Below are 15,962 nucleotides of genomic sequence, written 5' to 3'. Positions count from 1 at the left end.
TAATTTCTAAAGTTAAAGTGGAAGGTTCATCCAGGTAATTTTCGTAACTCTTTATCTTAATTTTAGATTTAGTATCCACTAGCCTTTATTTGTTCTGCTTTATCGTAGATGCTGTTTTATTGCATTTTATGTACTCGACCATCACAGCTAAAAATTCTTCCGTTTACATTCCAGAATAAACTGAAATGCCAGTATCACAACTGCATCTCATAATATAATTTAGAGCCATTTTGGTGTGATTCAAGTATTTCTATTCACCTTTGGCTATAGTGAATTGGGAACTGCATGTAGTATTCACAGATTTCTGATTAGTACATTATTGCTTCCATCATTACTGACTGACATTGCGCGTGGCTATACCAGAAAGACGTGGGGGATTCTTGGAAATAAGCTTAAGGTTGGTCTCACCACCCCAGGTCTTATACTTTATTGCCCTGTACCACCATGTATAGGGGACGAACAGGGTGCCGTGTATGGAAAGCATGGGGGGGGAGTATGTGTCTGGATATCAAATCAGGGCAGCTTATTTTTGGGAAGTTCTTTTTCTTCCCTTTCTTATTGACACATGTACCTTCTATTCAACAGAATCACTGTTTCATTTTAAGCCATGACTGGCAACATAAAACTGAACATACAGGTTTATGTAACACTGGACTCCAAAACAGCAAGGGCCCCAAAGTTTCTTTGTTTTTTTCAATTCCCTGGTAATGTTAGACTTTATACAGGATGTGAAAAGAAGAAGAAAAAAAAAGAAATGAAAGGTAAAGTAGTTTCAGAGTTGCAGCCTTAGCCTTTTAAGCCATAACTGAAGCTTATGGAAGTGAGAAGGTGAAAACAGTTTGTACTTTTTTCCTCTTGGGCCTTAGGCACCATCAGCTTATAAGGGCATACAGGTTTGTCTTTTGTTGTATTTGGATTAAAATATATGCCAAAACTGTTAACAAAGATGTTTTCAAGTATAGGTTTTTCTGCTTCTCTTAGAGTCAGTGGCCACTGGGGAATAAAATCAATCCTTTCAAGGTAACTAAAAGTCTCAGGAAACTCAGCCCCCTTCAGTCCCCAGAAGTTGTGAGTAGCTATCAGAAATGCACGGTCATGGCTTTCCGGTTGAATTTTGCCAAGTGAAATTACAGATACTCACATATGAAAATAAACACAATTAGTAACTCATCAGCATAATAATAATACTAGCAATAATGATAGCTAACTCATACATAGCACTTCCTAAGTGCCAGGAGCTATTCTAAGCACTTATATTAACTCATTTCATCCTCAACAGCGATTTATGACGTAGGTACCATATAATACAATCCCCCACCTGCCTTTTTGAGTTATAAGCATTTGCTAATAATAGAATTCTTCCTTTGTGTTTGTTCAGTTCCTAACTTCCTGGTTTCCAAGGCAATCTGCTTCATTCCAGCAGCTTTTGGTATTTGATTTTGTCTATTTTTAAAGCATTGAATAGTTATCTTTGTTTCTTTGTATAAAAAAAAAAAACAACAACTTGAAACTGTTCACGTATGTCCAAAAATTAAATTGTCTCACAATTTTCTATTCTTAGTATTACAATATAGTCAGATGGATGGTGGCAGCAATATCATGATTCCTATACCTGGGGATTTGAAGCTTTGAGGTTAATAACTTATTTACTCTTTTACCTGGCTAACCTCACCTCTCGCATATATTCATGGCTTTCCTTACAAAAGCCCCAGGTTTTCAACAGCCTAGTTTGAAGTGTAGATCCATCTCTACCATCGATGATCAACCTGTTGGGCATTTAAGAAAATACTGTGCTGGAGTTCCCATCGTGGCTCAGTGGTTTTACGAATCCCACTAGGAACCATGAGGTTGCGGGTTCAATCCCTGGCCTTGCTCAGTTGGTTAAGGATCCGGCATTGCCGTGAGCTGTGGTGTAGGTTGCAGACACGGTTCAGATCCCGCGTTGCTGTGGCTGTGGTGTAGGCTGGCGGCTGCAGCTCCGATTCGACCCCTAGCCTGGGAACCTCCATATGCTGCAGGAGCAGCCCTAAAAAAGGCAAAAAGACAAAAAAAAATAGAAAGAAAAGAAAATACTGTGCTATGATTGTGTCACCATTTATTTTTATGTTTTTTATTATGGAAAATTTCTAATAAAATAGTAGCGATAATAGTATAATGAACCCCCAGCTTTAATACTTACCAATGTGCGGACAATTTTATTGTATCTATATTCTACATGCTACTAGATTATTTTGAAGCAGATCTCAAAAATATCATTTCATCACCCTGATGGTTCTTAACAAAAGAAATATTAACAAAAATCCTTGATCACTATGTGAGCATTTTCAAAAAAGATTTGGTGACATATTTTATATGTAACACATTTAACTTATCAAGGTTTATCAACTGCTGCTGGTCTTAAATGATTATAATTTAACTTTGTATTCTTATTTACTAGCTTACTTGATCTTTTAAGGTAGATATGAGAGGATATTAATTAGCTAAAAATATATGCTAACCTTTAATTTTAATTTTTTACAATGGACGAAAATAGATTTCCCGAAGTCTAAAATGTTATCTGACTTGTTGCTGCCTCAGCTGCCTGGCTTGAGTATTGAAATAAGTGAGGCTGTTTTGTAGCCTTGTTTTTGTTCCCCTTATGTGCACAACCTCCCAGATGAATTTCAACTACTCTTCTCTGCCAAAGGAAGAAAAAATCCTGAATTGGGCTCCGTCGTAAAAGAACAGGGGAGTATACTTCATCCTCTGCTCACTTTGGAAATCTTACCACCACTTCCAGATGATTTCTCAACCCCTTTCCTGAGGACAGATGATTCATCAGCTCCAGGATAGGGAACAGGCAACAAGGCCAAGGCCCATCTAATCACTCACCTCCTTGTTTCAAACCAGTCCACTGATCACAATTTCAACATTCATTTTAATTAAGGGATCCGACAAGAGAAGTGACTCTCATTTGGAGTTCTGCCTGTTAGAAAAAGAAAATGGAACATTTTTCGCTCCCCATCTACTAGAACAGTGCCTCACATTAGCCTGAGTGAAATGTCTAATGCCAACCCTTGGCCAGATTGTAATGTTTCATTTGGCTTTAAACTATTGGGGACTTTATTCTGTATCTTTCTCCCTTAGAAGGTGACATAGGTCCCTGCCAGTTAAAGCCATGGCATTGCTTAAAGCTCCCGGCGCCAGGCAGCTCCCATGAGCTCAGCCAATCAGTCAGTTTCCTGATATTAAATAGAAGTGAGCCCCTACCCCATCTCTCCCCTCCGTCCGTCCCCACTTGCCTTCCTGACAAGAAGCCCTAAACATTCCTTTCCATTTTTTCCTGGCTCCTAGTCCCAGAAATACCCCTTTCCCCAGGGGCCTTGTAATTCTTTTCCTCACATATCCACAGCCTTGTCTCACAGGTCCTGTGTCTTTTGAAAAACTCATAATTATTCGGTTTGACTTTAGTCAATTTATCTTGTTGCTTAGTTGTTTCATCTCTAAAAGGGGAGCAAAAGTAACTTCACGAAGAACAATAAACAAGTGATTTGGGTTTTGTGTAGGGCCTATACTAATGGTATATTGTCTCCTAAATACTGAAAATGACATACAGAGACCAAAGTATCCCATTAATAAAAAGCTACTTTGTTTGGTTTCACAATCACTGCTAATTCCAATTTTAAAAATAAAATATTAGTTGGTTCTAAACAGTTTATGTCATAGCCTCAATGGCTATGTCATTGTTTTAAGGTTGTGCCTTGCTCCCTTCCCTCCTGTTTCAAAACCACAACACGAGTTGTGTGGTGCAACAGGTTAAGGATCTGGCATTATTCCTGCAGCAGCTCAGGTTGCTGCTGTGGCATGAGTTCAGTCCCTGGCCTGGCAACTTCCACGTGTAGAGAGCACAGAAAAAAAAGCCACTGTAAAAAAATTTATTGGAGGAGTTCCCATGGTGGCTCAGCGGAAACGAATCTGACTAGTATCCATGAGGACACAGGTTTGATCCCTGGCCTCTGCTCAGTGAGTTAAGGATCCAGCATTGTCGTGAGCTGTGGTATAGGTCACAGATGCAGCTTGGATCCCAGGTTGCTGTGGCTGTGGTATAGGCTGGCGGCTACAGCTCCGATTCAACCCCTTGCCTGGGAACCTCCATATGCCGCAGGTTCGGCCCTAAAAGAACAAAACAAAAAAAAAGGACGAAAAATATTATTGTAGTTCCATGGTAACTTAACAGATTAAGAATCTGGTATTTTCAATTTTATTTTAGTTCTTTCAGGGTCAAAATGTTCTTAGTCTCTTTAGAGGCTAGATTCTATTCTTCAATTATTAAAAATATTATTACTTAGATAACAACAACGACATGTATAAAGAATATTTACTGATACAAATTCTCATATAACGAACAACAACAATCACAGCAAAAGAATTGCATCTGTCCTCTTAAAAAGCAAGCCTTTAAGAATCAGATTCCTCTACTTTGCTCTGACAATTCTATTCATGTTGAAACAGCATAGGAATATTAAATATAACAGTGAATGGTAACTTCTCACTGGATAGAAATGTGTAATTTTCCTTCCTTTCTCTTCAGATGAATCCAAGGCAGTGGAGCCATATCTCTGAAAGTGCCAAAGACCTAGTACGTCGCATGCTGATGCTGGATCCCGCTGAAAGGATCACTGTTTATGAAGCGCTGAATCACCCATGGCTTAAGGTACATGAGACAAAAAATAAAAAGACAAAAAAGTAATTATCTTTCTTTTGAATGTGACTGTATACTTTACAGCATCATTTTCATTTCAGTAGATACTAGATATAGATTTATTATCCTAGGAAAAGGACAGATTTTTTTAAAGTTTTTTTTTATATCCCATCCTGCTGATGAGTATTAAAGAAAATGATTACATGAGACTTCAATGAGACAGGACTATTTGATGAAGACATTACACTGTTTAACAGTTCCAGGAAATTCTCACTTTATAGATGAGAATAAAGTAAGCCTCAGAGAGGTTAAGCATCTTGCCACAAGTGACAAAAGTTGTCAGTGCTGGCACCAGGATTTTGATTCAGCCTACCACACCCCTTTCCTTTGTACTCAAGATCCTATCCAAGTCACTTACTCATTGTCCCTGCTCCCACATTTTTCCCCTTCCCTACATCATCAACTTCCTATCTCTTTTGGAACTAACAAACTGTAGTTTATTTTTATTATACACACACACCCACACACACTCCCCTACCTCTACCTTCTCCTGACCCTACAACCTCCTTCAGCTTCCGCCCCTATTCTCTGCTCCCCTTGACAGCAAAACTCCTAGAAAGAGTTATCTCTACTCGCTTCCTCCAGTTTCTCTCCCATCTTTCCCTTGGACCCTCCCTAGTCAGGATTGCAATCCTCCCAACTCCTAAAACAGCTCTTGTGGAGTCACTGATGACCTTCCCATTGCTGAGTCCAGTGGTCCCATCTCAGATTTCTCCATCTTGGCACATCAACAGCATTTGACATCCATCTTCCCAAAGCAGTGTCCTGCCTCGGCTTCAGGATGCCTTGCTCTCCTGGTTTCCCTTCCACCTCTCTGGCTGCTCCTTCTCAGATCTTGCTGATTCTTCCTCACCTCCCCCACCTACCTCTTGACAGTGGAGTGCCACAGCCCCTGGCCTTGCTCCTCCTCTTTCTCTCTGGCTATGCTCAGACCTTTGCAGACCCCATCTAGTTTTAATGGCTTAATGCTATCTGCACACTTGTGATTCCTGAATGTATACCTTTAAGCTAGGCCTCTTCCCCAAGATAACTTCATGGCTTCTTCCCTCACCATCTTCAGATCTTTGTTTAGATATCAGCTTCTTAGTAAGATCTTCCCTAGACACCCAATTTAAAATTTGAGAGAAGCCATGTCCCCTGCCACCAGCATTCCCTATCCCTCTTCCCTGCCTTACTTTTCTCCATACCATTTGCCACCATTAGACATACTTTACTTATTTGTTTGTCTGCCTACTCTCGTAAAATATAAGCTGCATATTAGTGGGAATTTCTGGCTGTTGGTTCACGTCTGTAGAGAACCTTTGAAAGTGTCTGCATGTAACAGGTGCTCATAAATATTAGGTAATGGTTTAATGAAGGAATAAACAAATAAATGTTCAGTCTCCTGTGCCATGCTACCTCCCAAGAAGTGCAAAATAATAATAATCTGTAAAAAATCTATTAGAAATGATAAGTTTAGCAACGTCACAGGATATAAAATCAGTATACAGAATTGAATTGTGTTTCTATAGATGAGCAAATGCGAGTGGGAAAGAATTACCTAGAATGAGAGCAATTCAGGAAGGAAAATTGTGATGAGTGATTGGGAGGTATTTGGAATTACAAAGCCCATAGAAAGGTTAAACATGGAGCATGGAAGTGATTTACCGTAAACTTTTAAAATTTTAATTTAATTTAATTGAGATTTTCCTGGTTCTTAGTATGAAGAGGTATTTTGGGTAGCGTGCTGGACATTTTTAGTATTATTATGTTAGGAGACTGTGATTCTTATTTAAATCTCCTGTTTTAGTAGGCATTTAGCCCAATTAGATTCGGAACTCATGTCCTAGTCCACTTTTCTGGGCTGTAATTCAAATGCCAATTTCATTTTCAATGCCTTTGCAGTACTCATCTGGTCTGTCCCACTTGTATGTTGCCCAGAGGCTCATGTGCAACCTGGGTGGCACTTCATAACCATAGTTTAATCTCAAAGCTCTTGCTCTGCTGGTTGTGATTGGCTTTACACTGTGCCAAAGCACCTTCTTCCCCCTCTACCTCCTCTTTGTAATCCTACCCCTGCTCTCTAGGGGTGGGGTGCCACCCCCTTGCTCTTGTTTGCTTTGGGCAGGGCTGGTTTGGTGGGAAGGGTTCTAAGGGGGAGGAACTTGGCATCATTCATGGTGATCCCCTGGGATGGGGTGGGTGAATTCCACAGGGTTCCGTGTGCATAGCCAGAGTCTTCTCAGTCCTTTGGTTAAAGAGAGGAGGCTTTTCTTGCGGGTCATTTTTTCTTTGCTCCTCATCTTTGGAGTTTTCTGGTTGTGAGCTGCTCTCACGCCCAGGTTGGGGGTATTTTAAGAGGCAAAAAATCATCCCAGTGATATCACCACAGGATCACACCATGAGTCCTGAGATCCCTCCACAGTCAGCCAGCCTTCTTTTCTTTTTTTCAATCTTCTGTTAGTAGCTTCCACCTTTGAGTCATCAGTTTCCTTGTTATCAAGAACTCTAACTAAAAAAAAAAAAAGTCAGACCTTGGAAAAAGAAGTTTATTCTGTGGATTAAAGAGTACTTGAAAAATCAGCTCCAGTACCTGTTTCTTGCTCTAGAATCCAGACATGACATGCGTCTTTCAGGCCACTTTCCCCAAGTCCTCCCCCTCTCCCCCTCTCCCTCTCTCCTCTTACACACACACACAGACACAGACACACACACACACAGCCTCAGAGGCTTGATCTCACTTCTACTACCTGAAAAGATTACAAAAGATCTGACAAAGGGAATGAAACCCCTAAAGGATTTCATTTTTTGCTGACAAGATTGTGGCAAAGGTAACTTCATATCTTCATAATAATTATGATTAATTATTTTAGCCGTAATCTGAAAATCGCACAGCCCATTATTTTAGCCCTTTGTTATTGTTGAAAATGAAATACTATTTTACTATCAGTTTGACCTTCATTGGGCTTTACTTTTTATTTTAGATGAAGCTTCTTCACGTTTTTAAACCATTATATGTGTTCATTATCTTTCTTCTTTTGTAGGAGCGGGATCGTTATGCCTACAAGATTCATCTTCCAGAAACAGTAGAGCAACTGAGGAAATTCAATGCAAGAAGGAAACTGAAGGTAATTTAAAGAAATCAGCAAAAAGCCAGACAGATGCAGTCGATGATAATGCTTTTATTCTGTTTCAGTGTCCATGAATATTATCCTGATGTTGGCTTGGCTGTTCTTTTTGCAGCTAAATTCTCACTCCCTAAAGTTACCATTATTTCAATAAGATTTTGGTTTTGTAAATAATTTAAGGTAATATATAAGCACAAATCAAACAATAAGTTATAATAAGTGAAAGATTAATCATATTTTAGATTTGTGTTATCTTTAAAATTCATCACAGAAATATGTTCCAGTGTTCAGTGTTCACTTAAAATTGTGATTTGCTCTTATTATCCATTATTGTTGAATTTGAATCTAGGTCATGTTTTCTCAAATTAAATATTTTGACAAAAATGTAAGTTTAGTTTAATGGAAACAACACCAGATTAGAATTGGAACTAGGATTGAACAACCATTGCAAAAGCAGTAAAAATCCCCATTACAGTGTTCTACTAGAAAATATTTTCAGGAGTTCCCGTCGTGGCGCAGTGGTTAACGAATCCGACTAGGAACCATGAGGTTGCGGGTTCGGTCCCTGCCCTTGCTCAGTGGGTTAATGATCCTGCGTTGCCGTGAGCTGTGGTGTAGGTTGCAGACGTGGCTCGGATCCCGCGTTGCTGTGGCTCTGGTGTAGGCCGGTGGCTACAGCTCCGATTCGACCCCTAGCCTGGGAACCTCCATATGCCGCGGGAGCGGCCCAAGAAATAGCAACAACAACAACAAAAAAGAAAATATTTTCAAATCACCTTTCTCACTTTTTCTTTATTCTTTCTAAGGTGACTTTCTTCCTTTTACCATGCTCCCTATCCTCCACCCCCCAAAATTTAAGGAAAAAAAAGTAATTACCCCATATGGTGACTTTAAAAGTTTTTTGAAAAAGACGCAAAATAATGGAATTTTTTCAGCACTGGGTAAAAATCTAATGGGACAGCATTTCCCTCCTGCCCCCAGCAGTAGCGACTATTATATTATGATCTTAAAATTAACTTATGTTTGACGTACTTTGATTACTATAAGAAAGTTAGCTCTGGAAGTTCCCTTGTGGCTCAGCAGGTCAAGGATCCGGCATTGTCGCTGCTGTGGCATGGGTTTGATCCCTGATCTGAGAATTTCAACATACCCTGGGTGCGGCCAAAAAAGAAAAGTTAGCTCTGTCCCCTAAGTGGTTGATTAGGTAAGGAGGTTGATTAGCCTCCTTCCAACTATAAAACCTCTCTTCAAAAGTATTTTCAGATACGTCATAAGTTGCAATAATATAATTATTATTGGAGCCCTGAAATATATGAATAGTTATTTTCCACTCTATATTAGAACATTTATATCAATTTTGGGGAAACTTCTGTAGGCCACAATATTATCCTATAGAGCTGAACTGGCCAACGTATTAGCCACTAGCCACATGTAACTATCTAAATCTAAATTAATTAAAATTAAATAAAATTAGGGGGTTCCTCTTGTGGCGCAGCAGAAATGAATCCAACTAGGAACCATAAGGTTGCATGTTCGATCCCTGGCCTTGCTCAGTGGGTTAAGGATCTGGCATTGCCGTGAGCTGTGGTGTAGGTTGCAGACTCGGCTCAGATCTGGCATTGCTGTGGTGTAGACTGGCAGCTACAGCTCCGATTAGACCCCTAGTCTGGGAACCTCCATATGCCATGGGTGCGGCCCTAAAAAGCAAAAAATAAAATAAAATTACATTAAATTAAAAGGTCAATTCCTCAATCACATTACCACATTTCCAGTGTTCAGTAACCACATGTGACTAGTTGCTGCCATATTGGACAGTGCAAATAGAGGACATTTCCATCATTGCAAAAAGTTCTATTGGAGAGTACAACTACAGCGCAGAGGACATTCTCACTTGTCATTGTTAGTGATGATTATTCCCAGTTAAGGCTTTCCCCTCATTGTTTTTGCAGCCAGGGGTTCATGCTGGCTCTTCTCTATTTACTTTAAATATCCTCGGCAAAAAAATAATTATTAATGACATGCCATTATTGAGATGGTTCCCAAAAAAGTTTCCCAAGACTTATTTTTTGCTTTGCTGCACACCTGAACCAGTGTAGCCTACAAAAGAAAAAATCTTTATCCAAAGTTAAATTCAGTCGCCCATTTTTGCAGTTACTTTCTTCCCCAAAGGAACTATTGATAGTACTTTGTTCTCAATTCTCCCCTAAAGTCTTTTTGACTCTAATTTTGTTTTTTCCTATGTGATATTTTCCTGTCTGTGGAGTTGAACCTTTCATTGCCCAAGTACAGACCTTCTACTGTCAGGCTAAGACTTGCCCCATCACAAGAAACACATGCTGTCTTTCTCCCAGTGCCACAAAATCAGAGTTGACCTAAAATAGCCAGAGTGGTGACTAAGATTCATTTGGACAGGAGCAAGCAGTCACAACAGAGAGGGGTCATGTGAATTTACCACATCCCTTTGCAGGCCTATTTAAAATTTCAAGACCCGCCAAACAACCTAGATTTAGGAACATCAGCAGAGTTATCATTGAGTTTTTTTCCAGCTTCTGGTGAAGCTGCATTCCTGTGAGTGATTCAGCCACGCTGGTTAAAGCTCGTTATACTTCCCTTCCTCAAGAAACTAATTCTTCTCGTTCTGCCACTTCTGCAAACTTCTAGAACAGAGATAGCAACTTCCTTGGCTTACAGAGCCCACCACACAACTTGTTTTCACAAATGAACAGCTAGGCACCCTTTGTTCTACCCAGACACTGTTTTTAAGTTCCTCAAATGGTGGGAACAGTCTAATTACTGTGATTCCCTTTGAACTGATTAAAATGAAAGTTCACAGAAAGCAATAGAAAATTGCTTTTTTCACATAGTCAGGTAGGAAATTTTTATTGTCAGTGTCAGGAAGAAAGAGAAGGAGTACAGCGTTATGGGAAAGAGTGGCCTCTGGAGCTGCATTGCCATGGGTAAATCTTGACTCTGACGCCTCCTAGCTGTATAACCTTGAATGGGTTATTTAAATTCCCTGTGCCTCAATTTCCTTGTCTATAAAATGCAGATAATGATAATAGCTAACTCATAAGATTGTAAGGATTTAATGAATTAATATATTATAGCAGTTAGAGAACAGTACCTGATGGTCATAAGTACACCATAGATATTTTCTGTTAACATTGTTATTGTTATTGTTTTATGATGATTTTACTATTTAATACCTTTGATTTGGTCTCTATTTATAAACCACTCTAACTCCTAAATGGACTTTCCATTCCATTTTAGCTTTTTTCCAGTCATTGGCATCATTAACATTTTTGAGGTGTTTAAAGGCTTTCAAAAAAATGTATAGGACATCAAAAATAGCACTGGGTAATCTCTATTTATGTATTTTTTTCCAAAATAATTATGCTTTGACTTTTCTCACCATATTGATCATCATTTTCATTCATAGTATTTAGAATAGGAGGATCTTATACTTGTGCTATATTGTCATATTCACTTCCCTTCCATTCCTTTCCTCTAGTACCATATCCATCCCATGATATACATTCTTTAGAGCAGTCGGTCTCCAAGTGTGATCCCCAATGTCACCTGGGAACTTACTAAAAATACAAATTACCAGGCTCTAGTACACTTGGGCAAAAAAATAAAATAAAATAAAAGCCATCCAGATTGGAAAGAAAGTAAAATTGTCTTTATTTACTGATCACTTATGATCCTGTATATAGAAAATCCTAAGGAATCTGTAAAAAATCTATTAGAAATGATAAGTTTAGCAACGTCACAGGATATAAAATCAGTATACAGAATTGAATTGTGTTTCTATAGATAAGCAATGAATAATATTAAAATGAAATTAAGAAAGAGTTCCATTCACAATACCATGGAAAAAAATGAAATACTTAAGAATAAATTTAACAAGAGAATTTTACAACTTGTAAACTAACATTGCTTAAGAGAAATTTTAAAAGATCTAAATAAATGGAGAGATAGTTAATGTTTGTGGATTGGAAGACTCAGTGTTGTTAAGACAGCAATTCTTCCCAAGTTGATCTATAGATTCAGCAGCATCCTTACCAAAATTTTACCATAAATTGGCACAGTGATCCTAAAATTTATATGGAAGTGAAGAGGATCTAGAATAACCAAAACAATCTGTTAAAAAAGAACGAATTTGAAAGTAATGCTGCTCTCAACATTGAGTTGCATGTATATTGTACAGAGAATATAGTCAATATTTTATAACTTAAATGGAGTATAATCTATAAAAATATAACTAAAACTAACACATTATAAAATATTATTTAAAAATAACTGAAACTAACATTATAATTCAACTATACTTCAATAAAAAATTCTCTTTGTTTTGACTTGTGACAAAAAAAAAAGAACAAAGTTGGAAGGCTCGTATTTTCCAATTTCAGCACTTACTCTAAAGCTACAGTTGTCAGGATTCTGAGTACTAGTATGGTATAGAGTTAGACATGTAGACCAGTGGAACAGAATTAAGAGTTCAGAAATGATCCCTTATATTTACAGTCAGTTGATTTCTAATAAAAGTGCCAAAGCAATTCAGTGGAGAAGGAATAGTCTTTTTAACAAATGGTGCTGGAATAATTGTATATTGACCTGCAGTAAAAGATATAAAAGGCCACATACTGGATGATTCCATTTATTTGCAGTATCTAGGATAGATATTTATGGGTGTACATCTACAGAGACAGAAAGCAAACTGGTGATTGCCAGGCACTGGGTTTTGACTGCTTAAGGGGACTTGGGCAGGGGCGGGGGTGGGGCAGTGATGAAGATGTTTGGAAACTAGACAGAAGTGGTAGCTGCACAACATTGTGAGGGTACTAAATAGCACTGAATTACAAACTTTAGAACGGTTACTTTTATGTTGTGTGAATTTCACAGAACCAGCTTTTTTTTTATACCATATGACAAAATATTCTTTCTAAATACTGACTTTCACTTTGGCACATGTGTTGAGGGACATGACACATTCACATAGTAACAATGGCTCATTGCACCACTCAGCTCACCCAAGAGACCACCCATCTTTCCCTCAGCCTCAGGCATGCAGGTTTATTGAAAAAGCCCCATGAGTGATTCTGCTAAGTTTGCCTTCGGGAGTCATTACTCTAAAGCACAAAGTTGTAATGGTTCTACAAAACGCCATTATACGTACAAGTCATAATTTAATTAACCAGCTGTTGGACATAGACATTGCTTCCAGTTTTCCATGACCGTAAATACTATTGCATTGGCTCTGCTTTCATTAATAAATCTTTATACACCTCTGATTATATTCTTAGGGCAAGTTCTTTGCTACTGGAATTGTTGGCATCAGAGTGTATACATGTATTTAAGATTTTTGATCTCTATAAATAACTTACCTTCCAGAAAGAAGCTTTATACCTGTTTGAATAAATTTTAATAGTGGTAAGAGCTTATTATTTTTGCAGTTAATCCTTTTTTTCTCATTCTGAACGTTTTTTGAAACTGTTTTATGCCAGACTATGAAACTTTATTCATTTTACTCTGCTGAAATTTCAAGACTGTTACTTATTATTGGTTATAATAGTATCAGTACTCAACAATCAGAAACTGTTCCTTTGCATATTCATACATTCATTTTGACATTTAGCCTCTTTAGCAGGCTGCAGGAGACAACAAATCCCAATGGGAAAAATTTTGGACAATTGTCAGGCATCAACATCATTTTCAGACTGTCTTTCAAACCGCAGATTTTTAAAATTTATAGAGCCCTGCATGTAATTTGAATTATCACACACTTCTTTGTATTTTCCTTTATTTTATTTTCTATCTATGAATGATGATGGGAAATTTCTTTTCCCCATTTTGGTTATCAGACATTTCATATGTTGGATTTGCCCCCTCTTTTTATTTCATATTGAGCTCTAGAATTTTGACACTTCAGTTTTTAAAAGTCCTGCAGAAGCAAGACTTCTTATATAAACTACATAAGCCTGAGTCTGGGACTAGACGTGAGGATCGTATTTTCTCAGACTGAGTAGCAGGATGCATGGAACAGATTGTGTGATCTAGGCTGTCTGGAACAATCTGTGCTCTATGGGTATGTATCTCTTAAGGAGGCACTCCTGTACTCTAACCCTGGGTGCCATCTACGTGAAGGTGTTCCTGGGCAAGGGGCACGAGGCAGGGGAGGGGCTAGAGGGGTAGCTGTGGGTGTCTGCGCTTGTCTGTCTAGAGAAGAGCCTCAGGAGGGAATCTGTTCCAGAAATCATCCCCTTTGCTTCATGGGTTATTTCTACCTCTGTAAAAGCGAATTTCCCTATAGTGAAGCGTGTCAAAGAAATTCTGTATAAATAGAAGCAATATTCTGTGTTTGGGCAAGTTTATTGCCATCAGTTCAGGAAATGGTGAGTTGAATCCATGTGATTCAATTTGGAGGATCAAACCATTTACTCATATATACAAGAAGTGAGGGAGATTTCCAATAACTTCCTATAATTTTCCTTTTATTGATTTTGCAAATTGCAAAAATATAGGCTGCATACTTCTCTGATATTGTCAGTTGGTCTCTTGGGTTCCGGCACTTTGCAGAATTAGAAAAAAATTGTTTAGAAATTCTGTTTTCAGAGTTCCCACTGTGGCTTAGTGGGTTAAGGACCCAGCACTATCTCTGTGAGGATGCAGGTTCAATCCTTGGACTCGCTCAGTGGGTTAAGGATCTGGCATTGCTCCAAGCTATGGCATAGGTCACAGAAGCAGCTCTGATCTGGTGTTGCTTTGGCTGCATTGTAGGCCTCAGCTGCAGCTCCAGTTTGACTCCTAGCTCAGGTACTTCCATACACTACAGGTGTGGCTGTAAAAAAAAAAAGTAAAATAAATTTTTAAAAAGAAATGCTGTTTTCCAGTACTTTATAGAGCTGCGCTGTCCAATGCAATAGCCACTAGGCAGATGTGGCTACTTACGTTTTAATTTTAATACTAAATACTTTTTTTTTGCGTTTTTTAGGGCAGCAGGTGTGGCATATGGAAGTTCCCAGGCTAGGGGTCGAATCAGAGCTGGAGCTGCCGGCCTACACCACAGCCACAGCCACACCAAATCTGAGCCATGTCTTTGACGCACACTGTAGCTCCTGGCAACACCAAATCCTTAACCCGCTGAGTGGGGCCAGGGATCGAACCCGAATCCTCATGGATACTAGTCAAGTTCGTTTCCCCTTGAGTCACAATAGGAACTCCAAAATTTAAAATTTGTTTTCTCAGTTGCACTAGCCACATTTCAAGTGCTCAATACCATTTACGGCTGGTGGCTACTATATTGGACAGTACAAGTATAGAACAATGTCATCAGAGAAAGCTCTCTTGTACAGCACTGCTCTCTGGAGTCTTGGCACATCCAGGAGTAATAATGCTGCATCTAAGCAGCACCTTTTGAGAGGTCAACCAGGAAGCTCTACCTAGCTGCCTTTTCTCAGTCTTCTATCAATTCAACAAGAGCTAACTTAAGAATTTGTCAAGGACCTTTTTACCCTAATGAAAGCCAGCATTTACATACGGTCTTCCCCTGTGCTGAGGGTTTGCTCAGAGGCAGAAGTTAGCACAATGTTTGGGGGCTCCACCTCCTCAGAACAGTAAATCTGGTATCCAAAAGGCACCTTTGATTCTAAAAACTGAAAACTGTTGTTATGGTGCAGACAGTTGTATAAATAATAATTGACATGGTTTTGATCTTATATTTTACAGAGCAATTGTATTAACTGCTGATTCTGAAAAATAGAGTTTTTTTTTTTTTTGTCGTTGTTGTTGTTGTTGTTGTTGCTATTTCTTGGGCCGCTCCCACGGCATATGGAGGTTCCCAGGCTAGGGGTCTAATCGGAGCTGTAGCCACCGGCCTACGCCAGAGCCACAGCAACGCAGGATCCGAGCCGCATCTGCAACCTACACCACAGCTCACGGCAACGCCGGATCGTCAACCCACTGAGCAAGGGCAGGGACCGAACCCGCAACCTCATGGTTCCCAGTCGGATTCGTTAACCACTGCGCCACGACGGGAACTCCTGAAAAATAGAGTTTATTACTTCCAAAGTTAAGCAGTCTAGCTTTTGAAAGTTATTGTATACATTAAAAGA

General features: G+C 39.0%; 1 protein-coding gene across 9 annotated transcripts in view; it reads left to right on the top strand.

The window, feature by feature from the left end:
* Positions 1 to 15,962, top strand: part of CASK (calcium/calmodulin dependent serine protein kinase) — a 372,729-nt gene that overhangs the window by 250,093 nt on the left and 106,674 nt on the right. For all 9 annotated transcript variants that reach the window (XM_047765523.1, XM_047765520.1, XM_047765525.1 and 6 more), the window contains exons 8-9: positions 4,571 to 4,693; positions 7,765 to 7,848. In XM_047765523.1, the coding sequence (XP_047621479.1) occupies positions 4,571 to 4,693; positions 7,765 to 7,848 (207 nt within the window). The remainder of the gene's footprint in view (positions 1 to 4,570; positions 4,694 to 7,764; positions 7,849 to 15,962) is intronic.

The sequence above is a fragment of the Phacochoerus africanus genome, chromosome X (genome assembly GCF_016906955.1).
Source record: "Phacochoerus africanus isolate WHEZ1 chromosome X, ROS_Pafr_v1, whole genome shotgun sequence".
In the NCBI taxonomy this organism is placed as follows: Eukaryota; Metazoa; Chordata; class Mammalia; order Artiodactyla; family Suidae; genus Phacochoerus; species Phacochoerus africanus.
The sequence above is the reverse complement of the archived record's forward strand: the minus strand, read 5'-3'. Positions and strand labels throughout refer to the sequence as shown.